Source organism: Cajanus cajan, chromosome 5 (genome assembly GCF_000230855.2).
Source record: "Cajanus cajan strain Asha chromosome 5, NIPB_CcT2T_4, whole genome shotgun sequence".
NCBI classification, from domain to species: Eukaryota; Viridiplantae; Streptophyta; class Magnoliopsida; order Fabales; family Fabaceae; genus Cajanus; species Cajanus cajan.
The window spans coordinates 64653791-64675065 of record NC_138521.1 but is presented as its reverse complement, the minus strand read 5'-3'; the positions used below and the strand labels follow the sequence as shown (position 1 = coordinate 64675065).

Here is a 21275-nt window from a genome sequence, read left to right as displayed (position 1 = left end):
TCAGCTTTATCCCCTAATCATCACAACATATTCATCAAATTCGCTTGGTTCAACATATAACATCATTTATTAACAATTTCGGCACAACTCAACAGTCAACATCCTATAGATCATCATCTCCTTGCGCGCCCGGCGCACTCGAGGTTGCGCCCAGCGCGACTCAACCCGAGAGCACCAAGGCTCTCCCGCGCCTGGCGCAATTCCAAATTGCGCCTAGCGCCTGTCTGGCAGAGACTCAAGGAGTCTCGTGCGCCCAGCGGAGCCTAACCCGCGCCCAGCGTGGGGAAGGCAGAGACCTACCAGGGTCTCGCGCCCAGCGCAATTCACAATTGCGCCCGGCGTGCCCTTGGCAGAGACTCCCAAGGAGCCTCCGCGCCCAGCGAGTCCAAAAGTGCGCCTAGCGCAGTCCAAGTATCCAAAAAACATGTTACTCTTGATATCGCGCCCAGCGCAGCTCGAGTCACGCCCGACGCGGGCCAACCAGAGACCCCCATTTGCAAGCTCGCCTAGCGCACACAACCTTGCGCCCGACGGGCTTGCCTAAACAGAGTCTCCTGGTGGTCGCGCGCCCGGCGCGAAGAACAGCGCCCAGCGCGAACTCATCAGTAACTTCCCCAAGTTCGAAAAATTACTCAAAACCTGCAAATCTTAACAGCAAACAAGCATGCAATCCAGCCAAAATGTCACATTCTCATCAAACATCAAGAAAAATACCTCATTTTCCACATGCAACCACAATCCAAGAATTTCCTCAAAATTTCTCAAAAATCCCGAAAACCCCAAAATCTTAACTTTAGAAGTTCTCAACCAAAATCATCAGTTCTCAGCCGGTTAAATGAGTCCCCAGACCCCCTTTTAACCAAACCACAGCATAAAACTAACTTCCCTTACCTTGAATCCAGAAATTTGAGCTCCGGGCACTTGAATGAAGAAGGAGAACGAAAGGGAGTTTGAACAAAGAGGAAGAACAAGCTTGGGGACTCAGCTCTCGGACAAAGAATCAGTTCTCCTACTGCTTGCACCTAGAGTCACCAAGATTCACCACAAGGAATTTTTTGAGAGAAAAGAAATGAGTAAGGGTTGAGGAGAAGAAAAATAAGTGAAGGAGGAGGTGAGTGGGAGAGAGAGAACGGGGTCTCACAGTACTAAGATAATTTAGTTAAATAATATTTTTGTGATTATGTTATTATATTTAAATTAATAAAATTTTAAAATAAACATCAAATTAACGAGAGCAATCTATTTAAAAAATAACAATTAATAAAACTACATCTTTAAATCAAATGCTTAAATTCAAATATGATAAATACATTATATGGATGAAAATTTTGGGGACGATAAGTTTAAATATATAAAATCAAGTGACAAAGTATGAAAATTTAATATTTATTTATATTATTCTCAAAATGAGGGGTGCATTTACTCACTCTTTTCCCAATCGTAGGTATGGTACTATGCTTAGTTGCATTTTAAAAGTAAATATACAAAATGCACAAATTTTTTTAAAGGTGTCAAAATTGCATTTTAATTATATTGGCACAACAATCTATGTTAGTATTATGTACACTGCCATGTTAGCACCACCTACCACGTGAATGATTAACTGGCAACAATGTATAAAGAATAGAAAATAATGTCAGGATTAAATGTGCAGCTAGTTAAGTATGGGCTATGTAGGTAAAATTTTGGAAAAAATATGATGAATTTGCAAAATTGTGAAAAGACAAAGTTTACATATCATGTACAACTGTACAAGTATAAAAAATAAATATTGGTTGGCATAAGTGGGATTTTCTTGTGTTATTTGATTAAATTATTTAAGATTTAAATTTTAATATTGGTTACATACTAAATTGTATTGAAATATGTTTATGATTTCTGACTGAGATTAGTCTTGTTGATGAATATTTTTCACTAATATCATGAATATCATTTTTTTTAGAACAAAATTTATTTATTTTTAAATAGAGTTATTCTTACTTTAAGTAAAATTATTATCGTATTCAAGTATTGCATTATAAAAAGATAATAAAATAAAATTATAAAAATAATTAAATTTGATATACATTTATATATTTATTGATTTTAAATATCACTAATAATTAACTATGCAAAAGGAGAAAATTATTTCTTTAAACATTTATAATTTATCAAGAGGGACTGAATCTAATGAAATAAATTAGTCTTTCACAATGTAGTGAATCAATGCTTACATTTTTTTATCGAGAGAGGAGCTTCTTTTAATATATAACTTGAACAAGATTGTTTTTAATAAGAATATCTACAGAAACCCCAAAATATAAATATGATTTAATTTATTTTTCATCTTATGTACTTGACATACAAGTATAAAATAATATTAATTAATTATATTTGGCTACTTAATTTATTTAAAAACACATTAAATGTTTTTAAGAGTAACTTACTCACCAAATGAGGATTATTGATATCACATAAAAGTCCAAATTTACTCCAATATCATACTTTACCGCATTTGAAGTGAGTAATAAAATATTGAGGAAAATTTCATCAAGCACCCTCAACATATAAATTAAAGACTATTTATGTAACTCTTATTTGCTTTATTATAGTTGCAAATTTTGGTTAAGATTTCCCCGATCTCTTGCATTTTTTTTAATACCACTTATATCAATTATATAAGTGTGATATTATTAGTAGATAACTTTATTCTTTAAATATATGGTTAATAATTTGATTCTAGATTGATATGTATGAAAAAAATTATTGGAAGAATTTTACCCTCTAAATGAATTGCATCATCTTGAAAGAATAATGCTTAGCTTTTGCCTAAGAAATTCCTCAATTTAAAAAAAAAAATTAATACTACTTATGTCATATATTTGAGTTATTGGATAAAATTATCTTTCCTTTTAACTTAAAAAAAGTTTGAATATTTTCTCCTAGAGCATATCAGTTTAATAAAATTCTCATAAATTATTAGTTTTTTTTTACTTTATTAATTTTTTTCATTAGTATTTAAATTTTTTTAGTTAATGATGTCCTAACAAAGTAATTTACTTTAGTGATTCACATTGATTTAACATATAACGTTTTATAATCTACATTTATTTGCATATTAACTGTAAACTCACAAAAAAGTTCATTTCAAATGACTAATTTCAATTATATGAGAACTTTCTATCATTTTTCTTAGTGTCACACCTGTCACTGTGTTTTGTGTCGATATTTTATACCGAGTGAAATAAAAAACTGTTTATTACTAATTATTTTTTTTACACAATTTATTACTAATTGTTAAATCATGATAAAATGTATTTTTTTAATTAAAGATGTAAATAATGTAAAAAAAATTTATTGTAAGAAGATGACGAGGAGCGTGATATAAATTGGGCGTTTCGCATATCGTTTCAACTTGCACAGAATTCGGTGAGAAGTGAATCGAAAGGAATTATTAGTTAGTTAGTGGAATGCGATTCACTCTTCTTTCGCGGGTGCCTGTTCCTTTTCTCTCTACCGCCTTGCTTAAATTCAAATCTGTCCCACCTTCCACTAGGGTTTATCGCATGGCCGCTGCACCTTCTTCCGCGGCGGTTCGCGACGCCGCTCCGTCTGCTTCCTCCGTCATTGATTTTCTCTCTATCTGTCACCGCCTCAAGGTACTTCTCCGTTAATGAGTTTTCTATTTTATAATGCACTTCTTCATTTCCCAGAAATCCCGAAGAATTTATATAGATGATTATTATTTAGTTTTGATTGCTATAACTGTCAGCACGCTTCAAGCTAAGTTTGGTTACAGAATGAAATGTAGTTTTATTTGATTGCCGTTATCTTATTCTAATAAAGCACGATTACACTTGTGCTGTTTCGTTTTTTTATTTTGGATTTGCGTGCTTTTAATTTGTAGTGCTCTAACATGTTTGAATTATATGTGTGATCTGAAATAGACAACAAAGAGAACAGGGTGGGTACGAAAAGATGTTAAGAATCCGGAATCTATAGCTGATCATATGTATCGAATGGGTCTGATGGCTCTCATTGCATCAGATGTTCCTGGTGTAGACCGAAACAAGTTATCCACCTTCCTTTTTCCTCAACTATATATATATATGTTTCTCAATGACTATTTTGTTTTGTAATGCACCTGATAACAAAAGAGCGAGAGGTAGGTTTTCTAAAACTTGTTTCTGTTAATTTTCAGGTGCATTAAAATGGCTATTGTCCATGACATTGCAGAAGGTATGCTAATCTGCTGCTTGCTTTGTGTTATTTGTTTGCAACACACAAAACTCCTATAAAATAGACACATCAAAACATGAGTGTTACAAAAATCCTAACAGCAGCAAGTTTTTATGATGCAAGTTGGTTATTGCTATGGAAACTAACATACCCTTGCGTTTCTCCCCACCGTTCTACTGTTTCATGTTACACTCAAGGAGAACTTGATAAATGTCTAAAAGACCACTCCACATGCTGGTTTGATGCATAATTTTTTAAGTACATAATGCTAGCTGTTTATTTGATGCATGTAAATTCACAATGCTTGTGTAACCACTGTTTTGTTTTTATTAAAGAAGTGGATTTCGGGTTGGGCAAAACTTACGAGCAGTATCATTGGTACTGTTCTCCAATTAGAATTGTAGTTTTACCTTTGTGTAATATACATTTATATTTAATCCAGACCTTGGTAATAACATTTATGCATATTATTGAGATGAAACTTCAATTTTAATCAGGGAACAACACCAATAGTGCATATAATAATGTACCTAAGTTTTGTCCTTTTGGGTTTTCAAGTTATTAGAAGCTTTAATACAAGAGTATTTTAATATCACCATATGTTTCATGCTCTCTCTTCCGAGTTCAGATCTACAATTTCATTTGTTTACTTTGGTGCTTTATTTAATAGCAATTGTTGGGGACATAACACCAATGGATGGAATTTCTAAATCAGAAAAGAATCAACGAGAACAAGCAGCACTAGATCATATGTGTGAAGTACTTGGAGGAGGATCTACAGGTATCTTTTTTTATCACTCTGTACATTATTTTGATAATGAGAGTATAACAAAAACTCACATCTCTTGGTTTTTAATGTAAATATCAAATTTCAGCAAAGGAAATAGCTGAGTTGTGGATGGAGTATGAAGCGAATTCTTCTCCAGAAGCTAAATTTGTTAAGGACCTTGACAAGGTTTGTGGCTTTTTTCCTATTGTCTTTCAATGAGTCACATTTGGGCTACCTTTTGACTTCTGCATGTGTGTTTTTGGTACAAAACCCGGTGATGGCCTAGGGAGGCCCCATCGCTACATTGGTGCCTAAGGGATCAAGAGGTCCCCGCTAGGGGGCCCAGGGAGTGAGAGAGAGAAACAGGGGGAGTGGGAAAGGTCTGTTCCATTTGGGTGGGGAAGGGGGAGGGTGTTGAACCTCCTCCGTAGAACTTGCAAAGTTGCAATGTCCCAACTAAGTGAGCTATGGGAAAGGTATTGTGATTCATGTTTTATGGACATTCATTTTGGACTTTTGTGTTATTCTCTTCTTCATTTCAGCCTTTCAAAGAACTGTGTATTAGGTTATACAGATTAATTTATCTGATTTGTTAAAAGGTTGAAGATGGTATAATGTGATGCTGATGATGCTGTTCTACTATTGTTTTATTTTGCTCTGTATCTTTTTGTCCCCATTTATAATTTCATGAATACTTTTTTTTTTTCCCAAAGGGGTTGTGATAGATTGCATTTGGGCCCTTGTGGATTTAAACTGATGGTTAAAAGGGAGAAACAATAATAACAAATAGCTCATTTATTGTTAATATTCTATCAGACAGATGATCTTAATTCATTTACAACGATTATGTCATATTTTGGTCTGAATTTAAAATTCCTTAAGTTCGTGCCATGTTTACAATTAGTTTGTCTGATTCTATAATTTTTTTTTCATACAGGTGGAGATGATACTCCAAGCTTTGGAATACGAAGATGGTGAGAGAATTTTTCAATTTTTTTTTTCTTCATATACGTTCACATTATTATGAGAATATATACAAGCCTTGTTTGAATTGTTTGTCAATTCGCCTAACAATAAATATTACAATATTAATTTATATTGTATTAAGGAATTTATACAAGTGATGTTGAATTTTGGACATGTTAAACTTTTGGCACCATGGTCTTCCTGGACTGGGTGGCCTCCATAATTAATTAAGACAAGGTTGGTGGAGGGCCAGAGGTTGCGAAAGTTCTATCATTTTTGACAGCAAATAGACATTTATGTCAAGTATTCTAGCTAGGAATTTTATGGAATTTGTTGTGTATAGACTGTAGGGTAACATTAGTGATAAGTTATATTTCAATAAGTATGGTAGGGGTAAACAACTATTTAACTGTGCATTCATATTTTCACAAATGTCTTTGCAATCAGTAATTTCTTGTCATGTGTCTTTTTGATTGAATTGCAAAAATAAGGCCTTGTATGTCTTTTGCATTAGGTACAATAGAATGTCCTCTGCTATCTACTTGTATGATGGATATTGAATTTGACTACTTAGTTGTAATGTTGTAATTGTGTAAAAGTGTGGTATGTTGAATAATGCAGGATTCATCCTCCTAATTATTAACAAAATTTACCTAAGAAGTATATCATCTATAATTGTCTTAAATTCCATTACACGGTGCAGTTAGAGTTTAAAACTATACTTGTATGCTACAAACATTGGAATGACTGGGTATTTTGGTCATTTGGTGATTGTCATTTTGTTTGTAGATTTGTCTCAGTGCATTATCCATATGGTTTAGATTTTCTGAATTTTGTTCTCTGATTGCTTTTTTCAGAGCAGGGGAAGGATTTGGATGAATTTTTCCAGTCAACTGCTGGTATGATTTTTTCAGTGTGATTTATTAATTTGTGTTCTGAAATTGAATGATGGAGGTTAGATATCATGGTGTTTTTTAATAAAAAGAAATTCCACATGAGTGATATTTTTTTACCTACCCTTTTTATTTTTTGAGTCTGGAAGAGTGGAACATGGATAAGCCTCAGTAGTATCTGGTTGCTAACATGGGATGTAGCTTTCAAAGCTGTTTTCTTGAATTGGGGATTGATCCTATGGATTTGATCTTCTGCATATTTTGTTCAGTTGGTTAAAGTTGAGCACTGAAGACGTGATGAGGCGGCAGAAATGAGTTGATCATGTATTTGTTGTTTGATGGATTGTTTTAGTAGTTTACGAAGTATCAATTATCCGCTTTTTATGATTAGATAATGTTGATAATGCATTGGAGTAATTTTTACCCTTTTGCAGGGAAGTTTCAAACTGAAACTGGCAAAGCTTGGGCCTCAGAGATAGTATCAAGAAGGAAGAATAAATAAATCCCCCTGTATGGATCTCCTTGTCGATGGTAAAGGGATTGGTGGGGTTGTATGTGGTTTGATGATGTGGTTTTTCCGTTTTTTTGGTCAGTGGCATGAATAGTAGTGTAATAGACTAATAGTTGGTAGAGGTATAATAACAACGGCAAGATGTACGGACCTCCTAAAAAAAGAGAAATGGAAGCTGTGCATGAAGCAGCATAGAACAATCAAATTTGTTCAACTATTTCTAACCTTCATTAGTACACATTAAAATAACTGGACGGAAACTATTGTTGAACTTTAAATGGATAGATTCCGTGGACTTCATATGGGTGATTGTTGCTTGCAATGGAGAAGCTTATGGCTTTGAGCAATTATAATAGAGTTGCCTATGTTGGTAAGAAATTTAAGAATATCATTAAAATAAACGAGTTTTATATAATTCTTATTGAAGTTGTGATCGTGCTTTAGTCGTCAATTTTTTTTTTCAAATTAAAATGAGTTCTTGTGCGAATGGAGAAATTAGTGAGATTTACTTAAAAATATGTTAAAAATCGCAAGTTAAGTGTTACAGAAGTGAAAATTAGTGTTTTTTAAATTTTAGGCAATAACAAAAGGTTCGTTAAGAAAAGTTAACAACTCAATTTATTTCTTGGACAGGAGATATTCTTGCACTGGAGTCAATCTGTTATGTAAACTGCGACAATTTATAGTTTGGGATTAACGAATATGCAAAGCCAGCTTATTCCAAGTTTTCTAGATAAGGAAGTTCTTTAATTTAGGCACGTTTTGTAAACTCTTGAGTACAAAATTTTTAATCATCGTTTTATTGTTAAAGAAAAGTATATGCCAAATTCAAGGTTTGAAAGGAACAATAAGAGTGGTCAGAGTATTGGAATTGTAAATAAATGTTATGATAGATGTTACTTTATACTCTTGAATTTATTTGTGAAATTAGGTATTGAACTAGTTAATAAATATAGAATGTTACGATACATGTTTATATAATTTTAAAATACAATTTAAGTAATTATATATAATTTTTGTTTTTTAGCTAACTTTGAATTCTTATTCTTTTTTCGGAATATCATTTATTTTATTAAAATTCAGAATAATTAGTACAAATAGTATGATTTAATGGTAATGCACTATTAATGCAAACATTTCTATATAATCATTAATCAAAATTTGTTATTGATATGATTTTTCAGTTAATTATAATAAAGATCAATAAATATTATAAATGATGGACTACGATTGAATGACATTATAAATGTATAAACTTTTATCTCTTTCAGTAAAGCCCTATCAATAAAAAATATATAATAATGTTAAAAGAGACAATAAATGACAAATTTTATAAATTTAAATGTTACTGTTTAAAAAAGTTTTAAGTTAACAAAAGGAATTTATTTATTGTGGCGAAACAAATTTATGAATTAATTAAGCAAATTATAAGTTAACTCAAATGAGATGTTAATAAAATAATTGAACTAAATATATTTATTTTTGGTTTTCATGAATATATTAAATGAAGTCTTTTCTCTTAATCATATTTCTGTATTTACATTGTTTGTACCAAAAATTTTATTTAAAATATTTGAATTTAATTACTTGAATTAATGACATGTTGATCTAGATATCTTTATATTTTTTTAATCATATTACTAGTGCAAAATATCTATCTATTTCTTTTATGACTATATTTACTTGCACTAAATATCTTTATTTTAATTAAATTAACTTATAACCCCATCAAATAAATGATAAATTAATTAAAATAACTATCAAATAAATTGAAAGGCATATTCAAATAAATATATTGAATTTAATTTAAAAAAATATAATTTATGGATTAAAAAATATATTTTGAAGAAAAAAATTCATTAAAGATGACCAACTAATTTTTCTGGCAGAAATTAATTATTATTAAAATGATAAATATTTTATACTAATATTAAAAAAAGTTAATTAGAAAGAAACAATTTTTGTAACATTAGAATGAAAAAAAAAGGCACTTTAAATTAAAAAGAAGACACATAAAGTTTTAGTTAAAATAAGAAAATGTCAATGGTGCGACATATTCTTTAACTATTGTCCTTGGGTTAGACTTTAGAGTTTAACAGATAAAAAAAGTAGATAGAAAATGATAATTCACTAATTGATTAAACATGTTTTTCTACTTTACAAAAATCAAACTTTAATTTTTGGTTAAGAAGTATAACTATAAGTGTCCGACTATTTAGGTTAATAACTTTTTTTTTGGCGAATAATTTATACTTATAACATGATAAAATAAATGTGTTATATATAATTTCTTTTATTGAAATAAATATAATCGAAAGCACAGTTAAGAGTAAGGGTAGGCATTGAGTGGGTTCAGTCGGATTCGGGTGAAAAATGTTCAACTTGGTAAACCGATTTAGAAAAAATGTGACCCATATCCAACCGATTAAACTTTTGGTTTGAGGCGGTTCGGGTTGAAATGGATTTGGATTTAAGCGGGTGGGTACAATTGGGTTTAAGATTTTTTGTAGACCAAGTTATCTTAACGAAGATAAAGCTTAAAATGGTAAAAAAAGAATTTAAAACAGTATACAAAAATAAAATGAAGGTGACAATAGATGGTTTAAGTAGATTCGTAGATGAAACATTCACAAACTAAAGAAGCAAAAATAAAAGATAACAAAATCCGTAGTTGTTACATGCAAAAGAAATATAAAGTTAGATTATAAAACCCATAAGAAATCACATCCACACAAGTTGTACTCAAAATGGACAAAGGAAGATGGAAAAGAAAGACAAAGAAATAAACAAAAAGAAAATTCTAAAAATGAACTAGTGTGTTGAGAAGTTGAATGAAAAAAGAAAAGACAGAAGAAACATTTAGGTTATGAGAAAAAAGGAAAAAAAAAAATACTTAAAATAAAGACTTTTGAGTTTGGACCATTGTTTAGTTATACAAAAATAATAAAAATTTAAACTTATCTTATTTTTAGTTGGGTTCAGTTTTTAGCGGGTTTAAAAATTTAAAACTGAACCCACTCAATATAACCCGTATAAAATTAAAAATTTTTAACCTAATTTATCCATAAAACTTGCTCAAATTTACCTAAAAATTATATTTTTTATTGAATTTTTTGAGTTCGGTTTGAGTTTCGATTTTATGCCACCCCGGTTAAGTGGAGCCTTGCATAAATGAGACGGCTGGGTATGACGCAAGAAAGCAGAGTTGGAATCATTGTCTTCCCGCGTGCCTCAAATGGCATGCAATTTTCCCGATTTTCAATTTTTCATAGTGGAAATATCTATTCATATGTTTGTTAAAAATTAATGCAACATGTATATTTTATTTCCATGAAAATTATACTTACATAAATAAGAGAGTTTTATTTTCATAATGCAAAGGTGGATAAGTGATTTTTGTAAAAAAAAAAAAGGCGGGACAGTAATATTTTTATAAGAATATTTAAAATTATTTTGTATAACATTTATAATTTTCAGTTTTATTTATTTAAAAATATTCGTATGAATATTAAAATGAATCAAACACTTTTTTTTTATATTCTCAAAAATAACATTTTTTTTCATTATTATTATTATTATTATTTATCACGTATTTAACTTCTCTATTGTTTTTCTTCTGATCTTTGGTAGTTGAGTGTATGTATAACATAATTTTTCTAGTTTTCTTTGTTGGTGATGGGTGGTGTACAAAAAGTAAATTGGTTAGAAATGGGCGCGTAAAAGCAAGGGTGCTTGCTCTCTCCGCAGTTTCAGGTCATACAATTCATACTTTTCCCTCTCACCCAACACAAACACTTCAATCTCAATCCAAATCAATGGCCTCTCTTCGTCTTCGTCTTCGTCTTCGTACCCTTCTCCCCCTCCGTTTCTCCTTACAAGTACGTATCACACCGAATCACTCATTCTTCTTCTCCAATGTTACGTTGCTAAGTGCTAACACTCTATTTCCTTTCGCCGCAGGGGACGCTGCTTTCGTCTTCTCCACTCCAACAAGGTCTTTTCCTTATCATCACTTCATTTATTTCCCCTTTAGTAATTATATTACTTATAATGCATTCTACCTGTTTGTTTGTAAACTAAAACAAGCGCTAGAAATAGAAATTACGTCAGAAACCTTTTCGCTGAGCCTTGTGTTTCTGTACTTTAGGTTTTTCGCGAAGCTACAGCGTCGTTGATTCTTCCAAACATTCTATATTGAAGTCCGATGAGGAGGAGATATCCGCGCTCCGTCGCGAATTCGAAGCCGCCAAACAGAGTTTTCTCAATATTCCCGAGGCGCTCAGGGAAATGCCCAAAATGAATCCTAAAGGTTCGTTGCTTCAACATTTCTTTTTTCAAGTTGTGTTGTTTCTGAATATTGAACTCTTTTTTATTTTTTTTAATATTTTTTTAATGTTTCTATGTGTATTGGATTAGGCATATATGTGAATAAGAACTTGAGATTGGACCAATTGCAAGTTTATGGGTTTGACTACGATTACACATTGGCACATTACTCGTCTGATTTACAGACTTTGATATATGACCTTGCCAAGGAGTACCTGGTTAACGAGGTTAGCCCTGACAACGCGCTCCTTCTGTTTTTTTTATGAATGTGGTTTTTCCTTACTAGTTTTGTTGTTTACTTCAGCTCAGGTATCCGGAGGTTTGCATGAGTTTTAAATATGATCCATCTTTCCCCATTAGAGGCCTATGCTATGATAAGTCAAAAGGATGCCTCATGAAGCTAGATTTCTTTGGTTCGATTGAGCCGGATGAATGCTTCTTTGGTAGACGCAAGGTATGCATCTTATTGGCGTCTATTGTCTTTTTGATGTGGTGTGAAGCTATTTCTGAAGTGTATTCATGATTGTGAAAATCCACATACAATTGGAACTGTGTCCTAGTCAGCATGGTTTGTCTGTTGTTACAGAAATGAAATAGTGCCGGTCAAATATTTTTTACATAAATTTCTTTCTCTTGAAATTTACAGCTAAGCCTGAGAGAAATAAGTGACATATATGGCACGCGGCACATTGGTCGTGATCATGCTCGATCACTTGTTGGTTTGATGGATTTCTTCTGCTTTAGTGAGGTTGGTTCCCTATTATCCTGTCATTCAATAATAATTGGTGCTGTTGTAATGTGGAATATTGGAGCTTTGCCAGTGAAAATTTATGCAATGAGTCTAATACTCTTCATGGGTCGACGAAGACTATTGTTATCCCGAGTATGCATGTCATGAAGTTATATATACAAATAATTGACCGCGATCCGCATATCAGCAACATATATCTAGAATAGCCCTGCTGCAGTTTCTTTGTGTGTTTGAGCCCAGTATACCATAAATAGACAAAAGATGTGGGGCAAAATTAAATCTCTGTTCATCACTTCTTTGTAAGAAAAAAAAATGTTCCTTTAAGAGTTTTTGGTGTTATTTCTAAGAAAAAAGTGTTTTTTAATTAAAAAAGTATTTTTGGCGTTTTGTTGCTTTTCTAACAAGCTCATAAGAGTAGCTTATGCAAAGAAACTGTAAAAAAGCTATATAACACTAACAGAAGTACCTTTTCAAAAGTTTATCCAGATGCACCCTTAATGGAACTTGACCTAGTGTATTCAATCTTGATTACTCTTGCTTCTCCAATTGGTCATTTGTTTTGTTTGACTTTTGCACTCAAATGTTCTGTTCCTTTTAAATGTCTCTGTTGTTGAGAAAAAGCTAACAAAAATGTTGGTTTCCTTCAGTTTAACCAAGTGCAAGATCTACTTTGTGTAGCTAAGTAGGTCTCTTAGACTGTTAAGGGCTAAGCTACACCTCTACCACCAAGGGAGAAGTATGTAGCCAATTTTTCGAAATTATAAAACTTACTCTATTATTTTAGGCTAAAATCCTAATAGTTTGTCCCTTTGAAAATTGGAAGTTCTATTGAAATTTAAAATTCCCCTTTCCAATTTCGTTTTCTTCTTGTCTGTCTATTGACTTGTGAATTCTCTTTCCACCATTAAATCTTAGGTTGAGAACTGATTGTTTGCATTGCTACTCTGTAGGCATGCCTTCTTGCAGATATAGTACAGTACTTTGTTGACGCTAAGCTAGAATTTGACACATCCTACATTTATGAAGATGTTGTTCGTGCAATTGATCATGTCCATCGAAGTGGCCTGGTTCATAGAGGAATTCTATCCGATCCACATAGATACTTAGTTAAAAATGTAAGTTCAAACCATTTTACGCATTTTCTTTAATTAGTATCCATGAATGCGTTCAATAGATGCTGCAATAAGTGGTCCACAATATGAATAAAATCTATTTCAGGATCTAGTATCTTAGTCTACTTAAATTTTTTTTTGTGTCTAATTATTATCTAGGTAGACATTGTTTATTCATGTGGTCTTTTTGTCAGATTGAATTATTTTATTCTCTGACTTAGAAATTGTAGTTGTTATTCGTTTGTGGGTGAATATTTCAGGGAAAGATATTGCGTTTTCTTAATATGCTAAAGGAGCGGGGGAAGAAGCTTTTCTTGTTGACTAATTCACCTTATTACTTTGTGGATGGAGGGATGCGTTTTATGTTAGAGGTATTTGATTGACAGGAAACCATATCATGCAATTTGTTTGTTTTAGGGAAGACTTCACTATACCAGTTGAAATTTAATATTTTTTTCTTAATTTGGAAAGTGATATTGCCCAACATCGCTTGAAAATCGTATCTGGTTTAATTGATTCAATAGCTGCAGAGCTCCAACTCTAAAATGCTTATGTGTTGTTTTCTTTCATCCTGTTGCAAATTATTCTTCAAAGAGTTCCAAAAGAATATAGGTGGAATAATGAATTCGATCAGTTATAATTTACGTTTAGATGATGATTGTAATTTGTAATTTACGTTTAGATGATGAAAGAGTCTAGAATGGAGGTCCACTGTACATACTTTTCAGTTTTTTTGCTGATTTCATGCACTATTTTATTTTAATAACTTGTAAAGATGAATATCTAACTTTATCAGAAAATTCTGGAGAATAGGGAAGTTATGGTCTTATTCTTAATTATAAGACATATATCCACAAACCTTATACTAGCGCACACGTCTCAGCAGATGTACAATTGTATGTTCTTCACGATAAGTTTTAGAAGAGTCCCGTATCCTCATTACATCTTCTGTTCTTTATTTTTAAGTTTTAACAAATTCTTCTTTATCAGGGGAAAATGTGTAAAACCAATTATGTTTGAAGTAGTTCTGTTATGACGGCCACATACATCAGTTCTCTACCTGTCCATGATGTCACTACTTCTAACTGTTGACTATAGCCTGGTTTCTCTCTGCCAAATTTCAATTATTTCACTTATAATCATTTAGTGATTTGGAGTAAAATTATAATCTTTAAGATCTTTTCCTCTTGTTATCATGAACAAGAAGCGGGAATTTACTTGAAACCTGGCCTGAATTTTTTAAAGGAAAGGGGCAGCTGTATGGCGGAGTTATGTTATGGTAATGGTACACATAATAGATAGTTAACGATGACACTGACAGTCAGGTCTCTTTAAATTGTTTGGTTGAAAGTACTTTGATTTTAAATGTCATTTTTTGTGGTTCATTATTGTTTTGAACTATTCATTTCTGGACATAATTTCCTTGAATTTATTCTTGACTGTTGATTAGGATTCTATGGATTGTAGAGACTGCTGGACGGAACTGTTTGATGTTGTGATTGCTAAGGCCAATAAGCCACAGTTTTATACATCTGAGCATCCGTTCCGGTTTGTATCCTATACGTCTGATCTTATCCTATATGATATGGTGTTTGTTCTATTTTTTTACTTAACTCTTATTCTGTTCTATTTTAGTAAAGGTTATGCGGGGTCACATTGTGCTGTGGACCTTTTATTTTTATATTAGACTTAAATATGTTTTTAATTTTTATAAAATAATCAACTTATGATTTTGGTTCATATAATTTTTTTTTTGGATTTTTCATCATTCTAAAATTGAAAATTGAAAATCGTTTTTTTTGGTCCTTACTAATATGTGATACTTGTTAACTGCTTAAATGTTTAACTGAAGGTGAAGTGTCCATCCTAAGTAACACTTGCTAGTTTCTATAGTATTATGTGAACGATGAACAATGAACACCAAAATGAACGATTTTAAACTGAAGGTTAAATGCTTACTAATATCTTAAAATGAACGATGAACACCAAAATTAATGATTTTAAACTTTGGAAGGATGAAAATCAAATAAAAGTATTTTAAAAGGACCAAAACTAAAATTTGTTTATTACATGAGGACCAAAAACAATGTTTTCAAATTTTAAAGGAATAAAAAATGAAGAAAAAATTTTAATGGGATCAAAATCAAAATTCTTTCATTTTTGGTGACTAAACATATTTAAGTCTTTATATTATTATGAAAAGAATAAAACTGACTCCAAGACTAGATCATTTGAATGTTGCTCTTTTTAGGATTACAGTGATTAAAGGGGAAATGGAACATACAATCTAGAAACAAATAATTTTCCTGACATGAAGCTAATGCGGATCATTTGCTTTTGCCAAGCATTTTTTACCTTTCATTTCTTTTTGAGTTTATATTCTTGAAGTTTGAGTTCTTTGCAAAGGTCCTGAATATCATCGGCTCTTCCGTGCAGTTATTATGACACAAAGAAGGACACATTAACTTTTACCAAGGTTGATAAATTTCTTCCAGATAAAATATATTATCATGGATGCCTCAAATCCTTTCTCCAGATAACCAAGTGGAACGGCCCAGAGGTATGCTTTATTTGATGTTTGATAATAAACCATGCTATATAATATTTCTGTTTACTTACATGAATTTAACGACAAGTTTTAATCATAAAGAAAATACAGAATTTGACATAAATATTCTTTCACATGGAGGCCCCCTAGAATGCTAAAATTCACTTTTTTCATTAGGTTATATATTTTGGAGATCACCTATTTAGCGACTTGAGAGGGCCCTCAAAGGCAGGTTGGCGTACAGCAGCAATCATCCATGAACTAGAGGCATGTCTTCCATCTAATCCATTTTCAAGTAGATTTTTTAGCTTGCTTGTCATTATTTGTCATGACTTATAGATAGATAAGAGTAGAAATTCCTCTTTCTAAGGATTTCATATAACACCCTGGAAAACAGGCATGAAAATGTTGTATCATATCTTGTTTGCCGATGGCAAATATACAAGGCTTCCAATGAGGTTGGTTCGTTTAACAGCATTTATGATGGTTCATTCATACTTGCCTGTGTTTGTAAAGCAGAAGTCCGAGTTTTGTATCTGTTGGGTGTAAGTGTGAAATATGAACTCATTTATATTGGAGACTCTCCATTCTTATCAGCCTGGCACTTAAGTGTGGGTTCTCCTCTACATCAAGTGGCAACATAGCTTGGTTTATCCATTGCCAGTGCGTATAAGCCACTTGCTTACTTGTCCATGCTGAGTGGTAGTGTAAGTACCCCATTGGATGTGTGTAAGACTCAAAACTCAATTAGCAGTGAAGCTCTTCCCTCTAATCAGCCTAACTTTAGGAGTTACGTGGTTCTTTGCATCATTTGCTTGTTTTGTTCATCAGTTATTATATTGTCGACTTAGACAATGACAATGGCATTATATGCATGTTGTCGAAGATTTTTTTTGATTCATATGCACCTTAGAAAAAGTAAAACTTACTGTTGGTTATGCAGTTGCTACATGATTAATATAATTATGTTTGGAAATTTTATTTTTTAGTTAAATTATGCTTGCTGAATGCTCTTTTAAATTGATATATTTCTTAGTTAGGTACTGATTCATGTAGATGTAGAATTTTTTGTCAAAGTTAACATCAGAAACATAGATATTTATATGAAGTGTGTTTCTTTAATAATGCAGAGTGAAATACAAATACAAAATGAAGACTCCTATCGCTCTGAGCAGGTACCTTCAGATTTTTGTTCATTTTGACATCATTTCTTTGCAACTTCATACCTTCTTGATACATATACTAGAAGGTTTACTGTTACTTTCACTAAGTGGTTGTATTGAAGACTCACCAACTAAAAACTATTTTATTCTTATGTTAAGAGCTTGAGGAGTGAGTGATTCCGGAGAATTTTGGGATCAATAGTTCATAAATTTGTTATTTATCCTGCACACAGAGATTCATTAATTAGTATAAACACGTTTATTATTTTCCCAAGTGTTAAATGGTCATCTATTTGTTTGTTGCCTGTTCTTAGTGAGCACCGACACAAATTATTGCTTTTCACAAAATTTTCCTAAATTAAGGCATGAATAGTAATATGTAAAAGATTTGATATGGAGATTGGGCCAATTTCATGATTATGAGACCATTCTAAACCTCACTAAGTTCCGTACATGCATGATTCTAATTGAAAAGTCAACAGATGAACTGCAAATGCATATGTTCTTACCCTGCGAAATGCTAGAACTAGACTTTTTTTAAGAAGTAAATCAAATTAGTGCTTAAATTAACATTTCTTCTATTTCTAAGCTTGCTTGTATGTTGTAACAAAATGGTAACACTTCCCTGCCTTCCACTTAAAATCCCAATGTTTTGGAACCTATGGACATTGTGGAAGTTAATACAACCACACGAGTGATTCATCTTGGATTTGAGTCCTACATTTGAATTTAATATTTTTGAGAAAAAGGCTTAAATGAACATGTTCTTATTGTAATGAACTTATCATAGAATATTCATAATTCTGCGTTTCGGTTGATTATTAACAGTGTAATTTCTTTCTTCAACTGCTTTTGAAGCTGTCACATTTGATGCATTATATCTTGTTGAAAAATGCAGGCAAAGTTTCATATAATACAAGAACTACTTGGTAAATTGCACGCAACTGCATCTAATAGTCTGAGAACTACAGCTTTCAATTCACTTCTGGAAGAACTTAATGAGGAGAGACAAAAAGCACGCAACAAGATGAAGATGATGTTTAATAGATCTTTCGGAGCAACATTCCTGACAAGCACAGGACAAGAATCTGCTTTTGCTTATAACATTCATCAGTATGCAGATGTGTATACCAGTAAGCCAGAGAATTTTCTTCTGCATTCATCTGAAGCATGGCTTCATGTTCCATTTGATGTCAAGATCATGCCCCATCATGTGAAGGTAATCCATTTCTTCATAACAGTTGATGTCACTAAACCGCATGCTCTGTTCTCTTAAAAAACTGAAGAAAATTCTTCTTTGTCCCGTGCTTCCTGTTTTTGGGTTTATTATTTCTAAAGCTCAGTTTCTTTCTAGAAAATCATAGATTTTCTGAGTTATAAACTTGATTGCCTCAAAACTTTAGCCATTGAAAAAAAAAAAAAATCCCTGTCATTTAGTATTGACTTGATATAATTATGAATGATCTAAAACGAATGTGGAATTGTCAAGTTGTTATTATAGTTTTAATTAAATTTTTAACTTTTACACCATGTATTTTAACTTCTCCCATGACTTTGAACTATGTTCCACTGTGTTGGGAACTAAAGTCTGTCAACTTGTTGGTCCCTTACATATGCTGGCTGCCATTATTCAGTAGTTGCTGACATCATTTAAGAATTTATTAGTCACTCTAGCTTGGAAAAGCGTTATAGGTTTAGTCCCTTACACCTCAATGGCTTGACAGTTCGCAAGGGTGGTGATGGATTTGTATGCGATGCATGAATAATATTTACATATTTCCTGCTTCCTCCTGCTTTTTCCTTTATATAACTTTCCGTTTATCCCCTTTTTTTTTAGGTTCCGTCAAGCTTGTTCAGAACCGGATGAACGGTTCTCGAATCATTCAACTGCTACCAGTGGCATTCCGCGGATCTAATAACGGAATAATATGATATGGCGATCCAAGTATGCATCTAATTAGTGAGAGGTGCAACTGGAAGATAATTGTTGCGGTAGTAACGTACATTCAATTTTTATTCTTTTGTTCTTGATTCCCTCATTTATCTTGGCTTAGCTAACTTTGTTTGCTATGCTTCAATAGATTATTGATAGAGAAATAAATCAGAAAAAAGAAAGCCCCATTACATGTAAAAGGGTTTATTTCTTTATGTTAACATTCATTTTAAAATAAGAATAAAGTCCTACCTGCATTATTTCCCTCAGCACTAAGATTTTAGAAAGATATGTAAAAATGGAGATAATTCAGAGTGTCATTTATTCTTTCAAAATCTTTGTAATAGAGAAAGTCAGAAAGAAGAAATGGATAGAGAAAGAAATGGGGAGATAATTTCCTGTGACACGGTTCATAAGCTGCCCTACCAACATAGCTAACTCAACTCAAATACGGTTTAAATTTATTCATTTATTTATATAAAAATAGACTTAATATTTATAAATTTATGTCAATTTTAAAAAAAAATATTGAAGCTTAGATGTTTAATTCATTGTTGTATATTCAGATGATTTTATTAAAAAAAATATTTGCTACCAATGTAAGCAGAACATTCATATATGAATGATACATTAATATAAGGGAAAGATATACTTACTCAGGAAATAATTCTGAATATTACTTTGCTCAATAAATTACGGTTAATGGTTAATATTGAATCTCAACAATTCAATTGTTAAAATAAAAGTTTTCATTAAATAAATAAATCAAGTTTATAAATTTTTATAAAATTTAAAAATTATTTAATATTTTATTATAATAATTCAAATTGACATATGTTCATACATGTATATTATATGTTAATTTGAACATATATAACAAAATATCATACAATTTTTAAATTTTGTAAAAATTTAATTTATTGATTAAAATATTTTAATTTAATAATTAGATCGTTAAAATTTAATGTAGACAAAGAATTACATTATTTCAAAACTAACTTTCAATAAAATTACTGTTTTTGATAATTGATAAATTAAATATCTATCTTATGTGGGATTATTTAATTACTATGTTCACAGAAACAATAATAATAAATTGATCAGAACAATTGAGAAATATTCAAATACCTTAAAAGCTAATTATATCCAAGTAATTATGTTGGAGTTGAGTTGTATAACTTCTCACCTACTTTAACTAGGACTTATTGGTGCACAAATCCCTTATATATTTTTAAAGAAAGAGAATTAATATATGATCTATTCGAAGCTACGATGAGTATAAGAATGATGCATAATTTTTAACATTATCTCAATAACCATGTCAAATTTTAAACAAATTAGACATTTGTAATTATATAATCTTATAAACAGTATTATTTACTTATATACTAAAAAAAATTATAGATTAAATTAATTTATTTAATAAAATATCAAATCATTTTAAAACTTTATAAAATTTATAGAATTAATCAACTCATTAATTGTTAACTTTACAGATTATATATACGACAATGAAGATGAAACTTGAGTTTTCATTCATAAAATGTAATGTATAGACAATAATTCATTCATAAAATATAATAATGTATATACATAAATTTATTGAATAGTATCTTATTCTTGTGTATATATATAAAATCTAAGGAGTACATCCACTTATTAAATTATAAACTATTTTGAAATTTTAATAAATAAATTTAATTTAACTTATAATATGCTTTTTTTAAAATATATAATAAAATATAATGTGAGCTACAATATTACATAGCTTCAAGCATTTGATTTATTTAAAATTTAGCACACATACCTGTTGAGATTATATTAAAATTTTCAATAATTGGATTAATAATTTTTAAACTATATATATAATATAATATAATTAGTGAGAATCAAGAGGAAAACAAAGGGCTACATATATAAAATGGAGTATTAAATGAAGAGGAAAACAAAATAAAGACTTCATATATAAAATTTGCAGGCTAAATGTGACCAAACCAAGGGCTGGTGTAATACAAACTAATTTGGTGAGAGGAATATATTTATCAAGCCTCAGAATTTAATGATGACTTGCAAAACGTTAGTCAA

The 21275-nt window shown here is 31.2% G+C and overlaps 2 protein-coding genes across 4 annotated transcripts; both read left to right on the top strand.

Annotated features, from left to right (window-relative positions):
* The first annotated feature begins 3381 nt into the window (after nt 1-3381).
* On the top strand, nt 3382-7657 carry LOC109811840 (Metal-dependent phosphohydrolase). 2 transcript variants are annotated; one of them, XM_020375679.3, is made up of 8 exons: nt 3382-3638; nt 3927-4051; nt 4181-4218; nt 4889-4999; nt 5094-5173; nt 5925-5961; nt 6816-6852; nt 7281-7657. In XM_020375679.3, exons 1-7 carry the CDS (start codon nt 3450-3452, stop codon nt 6830-6832), a joined length of 597 nt encoding a protein of 198 aa, XP_020231268.1. In that variant the 5' UTR covers nt 3382-3449; the 3' UTR covers nt 6833-6852; nt 7281-7657. The 2 variants fall into 2 exon arrangements, with proteins under 2 accessions (XP_020231268.1, XP_020231267.1); XM_020375678.3 differs by having other exon boundaries at nt 3383-3638; nt 6811-6852.
* A 3342-nt stretch (nt 7658-10999) lies between these two features.
* LOC109811867 (HAD-superfamily hydrolase, subfamily IG, 5'-nucleotidase) lies at nt 11000-19459 on the top strand. 2 transcript variants are annotated; one of them, XM_020375707.3, is made up of 14 exons: nt 11002-11235; nt 11318-11351; nt 11505-11666; nt 11774-11910; nt 11988-12137; nt 12330-12431; nt 13385-13549; nt 13807-13917; nt 14997-15094; nt 15983-16106; nt 16272-16361; nt 17225-17269; nt 18156-18476; nt 19095-19459. In XM_020375707.3, exons 1-14 carry the CDS (start codon nt 11173-11175, stop codon nt 19122-19124), a joined length of 1632 nt encoding a protein of 543 aa, XP_020231296.1. In that variant the 5' UTR covers nt 11002-11172; the 3' UTR covers nt 19125-19459. The 2 variants fall into 2 exon arrangements, with proteins under 2 accessions (XP_029129922.1, XP_020231296.1); XM_029274089.2 differs by lacking the exon at nt 13807-13917 and having other exon boundaries at nt 11000-11235.
* Nucleotides 19460-21275: the final 1816 nt, after the last annotated feature.

Excerpts from the sequence above, each read along its gene's own strand:
- LOC109811840 (XM_020375678.3), top strand. The coding sequence starts at position 3,450 with ATGCGATTCACTCTTCTTTCGCGGGTGCCTGTTCCTTTTCTCTCTACC. Across the intron at positions 3,639-3,926 it reads CTATCTGTCACCGCCTCAAG|ACAACAAAGAGAACAGGGTG; the intron begins GTACTTCTCCGT and ends GATCTGAAATAG. Across the intron at positions 5,174-5,924 it reads TTGTTAAGGACCTTGACAAG|GTGGAGATGATACTCCAAGC; the intron begins GTTTGTGGCTTT and ends TTTTTCATACAG.
- LOC109811867 (XM_020375707.3), top strand. The coding sequence starts at position 11,173 with ATGGCCTCTCTTCGTCTTCGTCTTCGTCTTCGTACCCTTCTCCCCCTC. Across the intron at positions 12,432-13,384 it reads ATTTCTTCTGCTTTAGTGAG|GCATGCCTTCTTGCAGATAT; the intron begins GTTGGTTCCCTA and ends GCTACTCTGTAG. Across the intron at positions 16,107-16,271 it reads CCAAGTGGAACGGCCCAGAG|GTTATATATTTTGGAGATCA; the intron begins GTATGCTTTATT and ends TTTTTTCATTAG.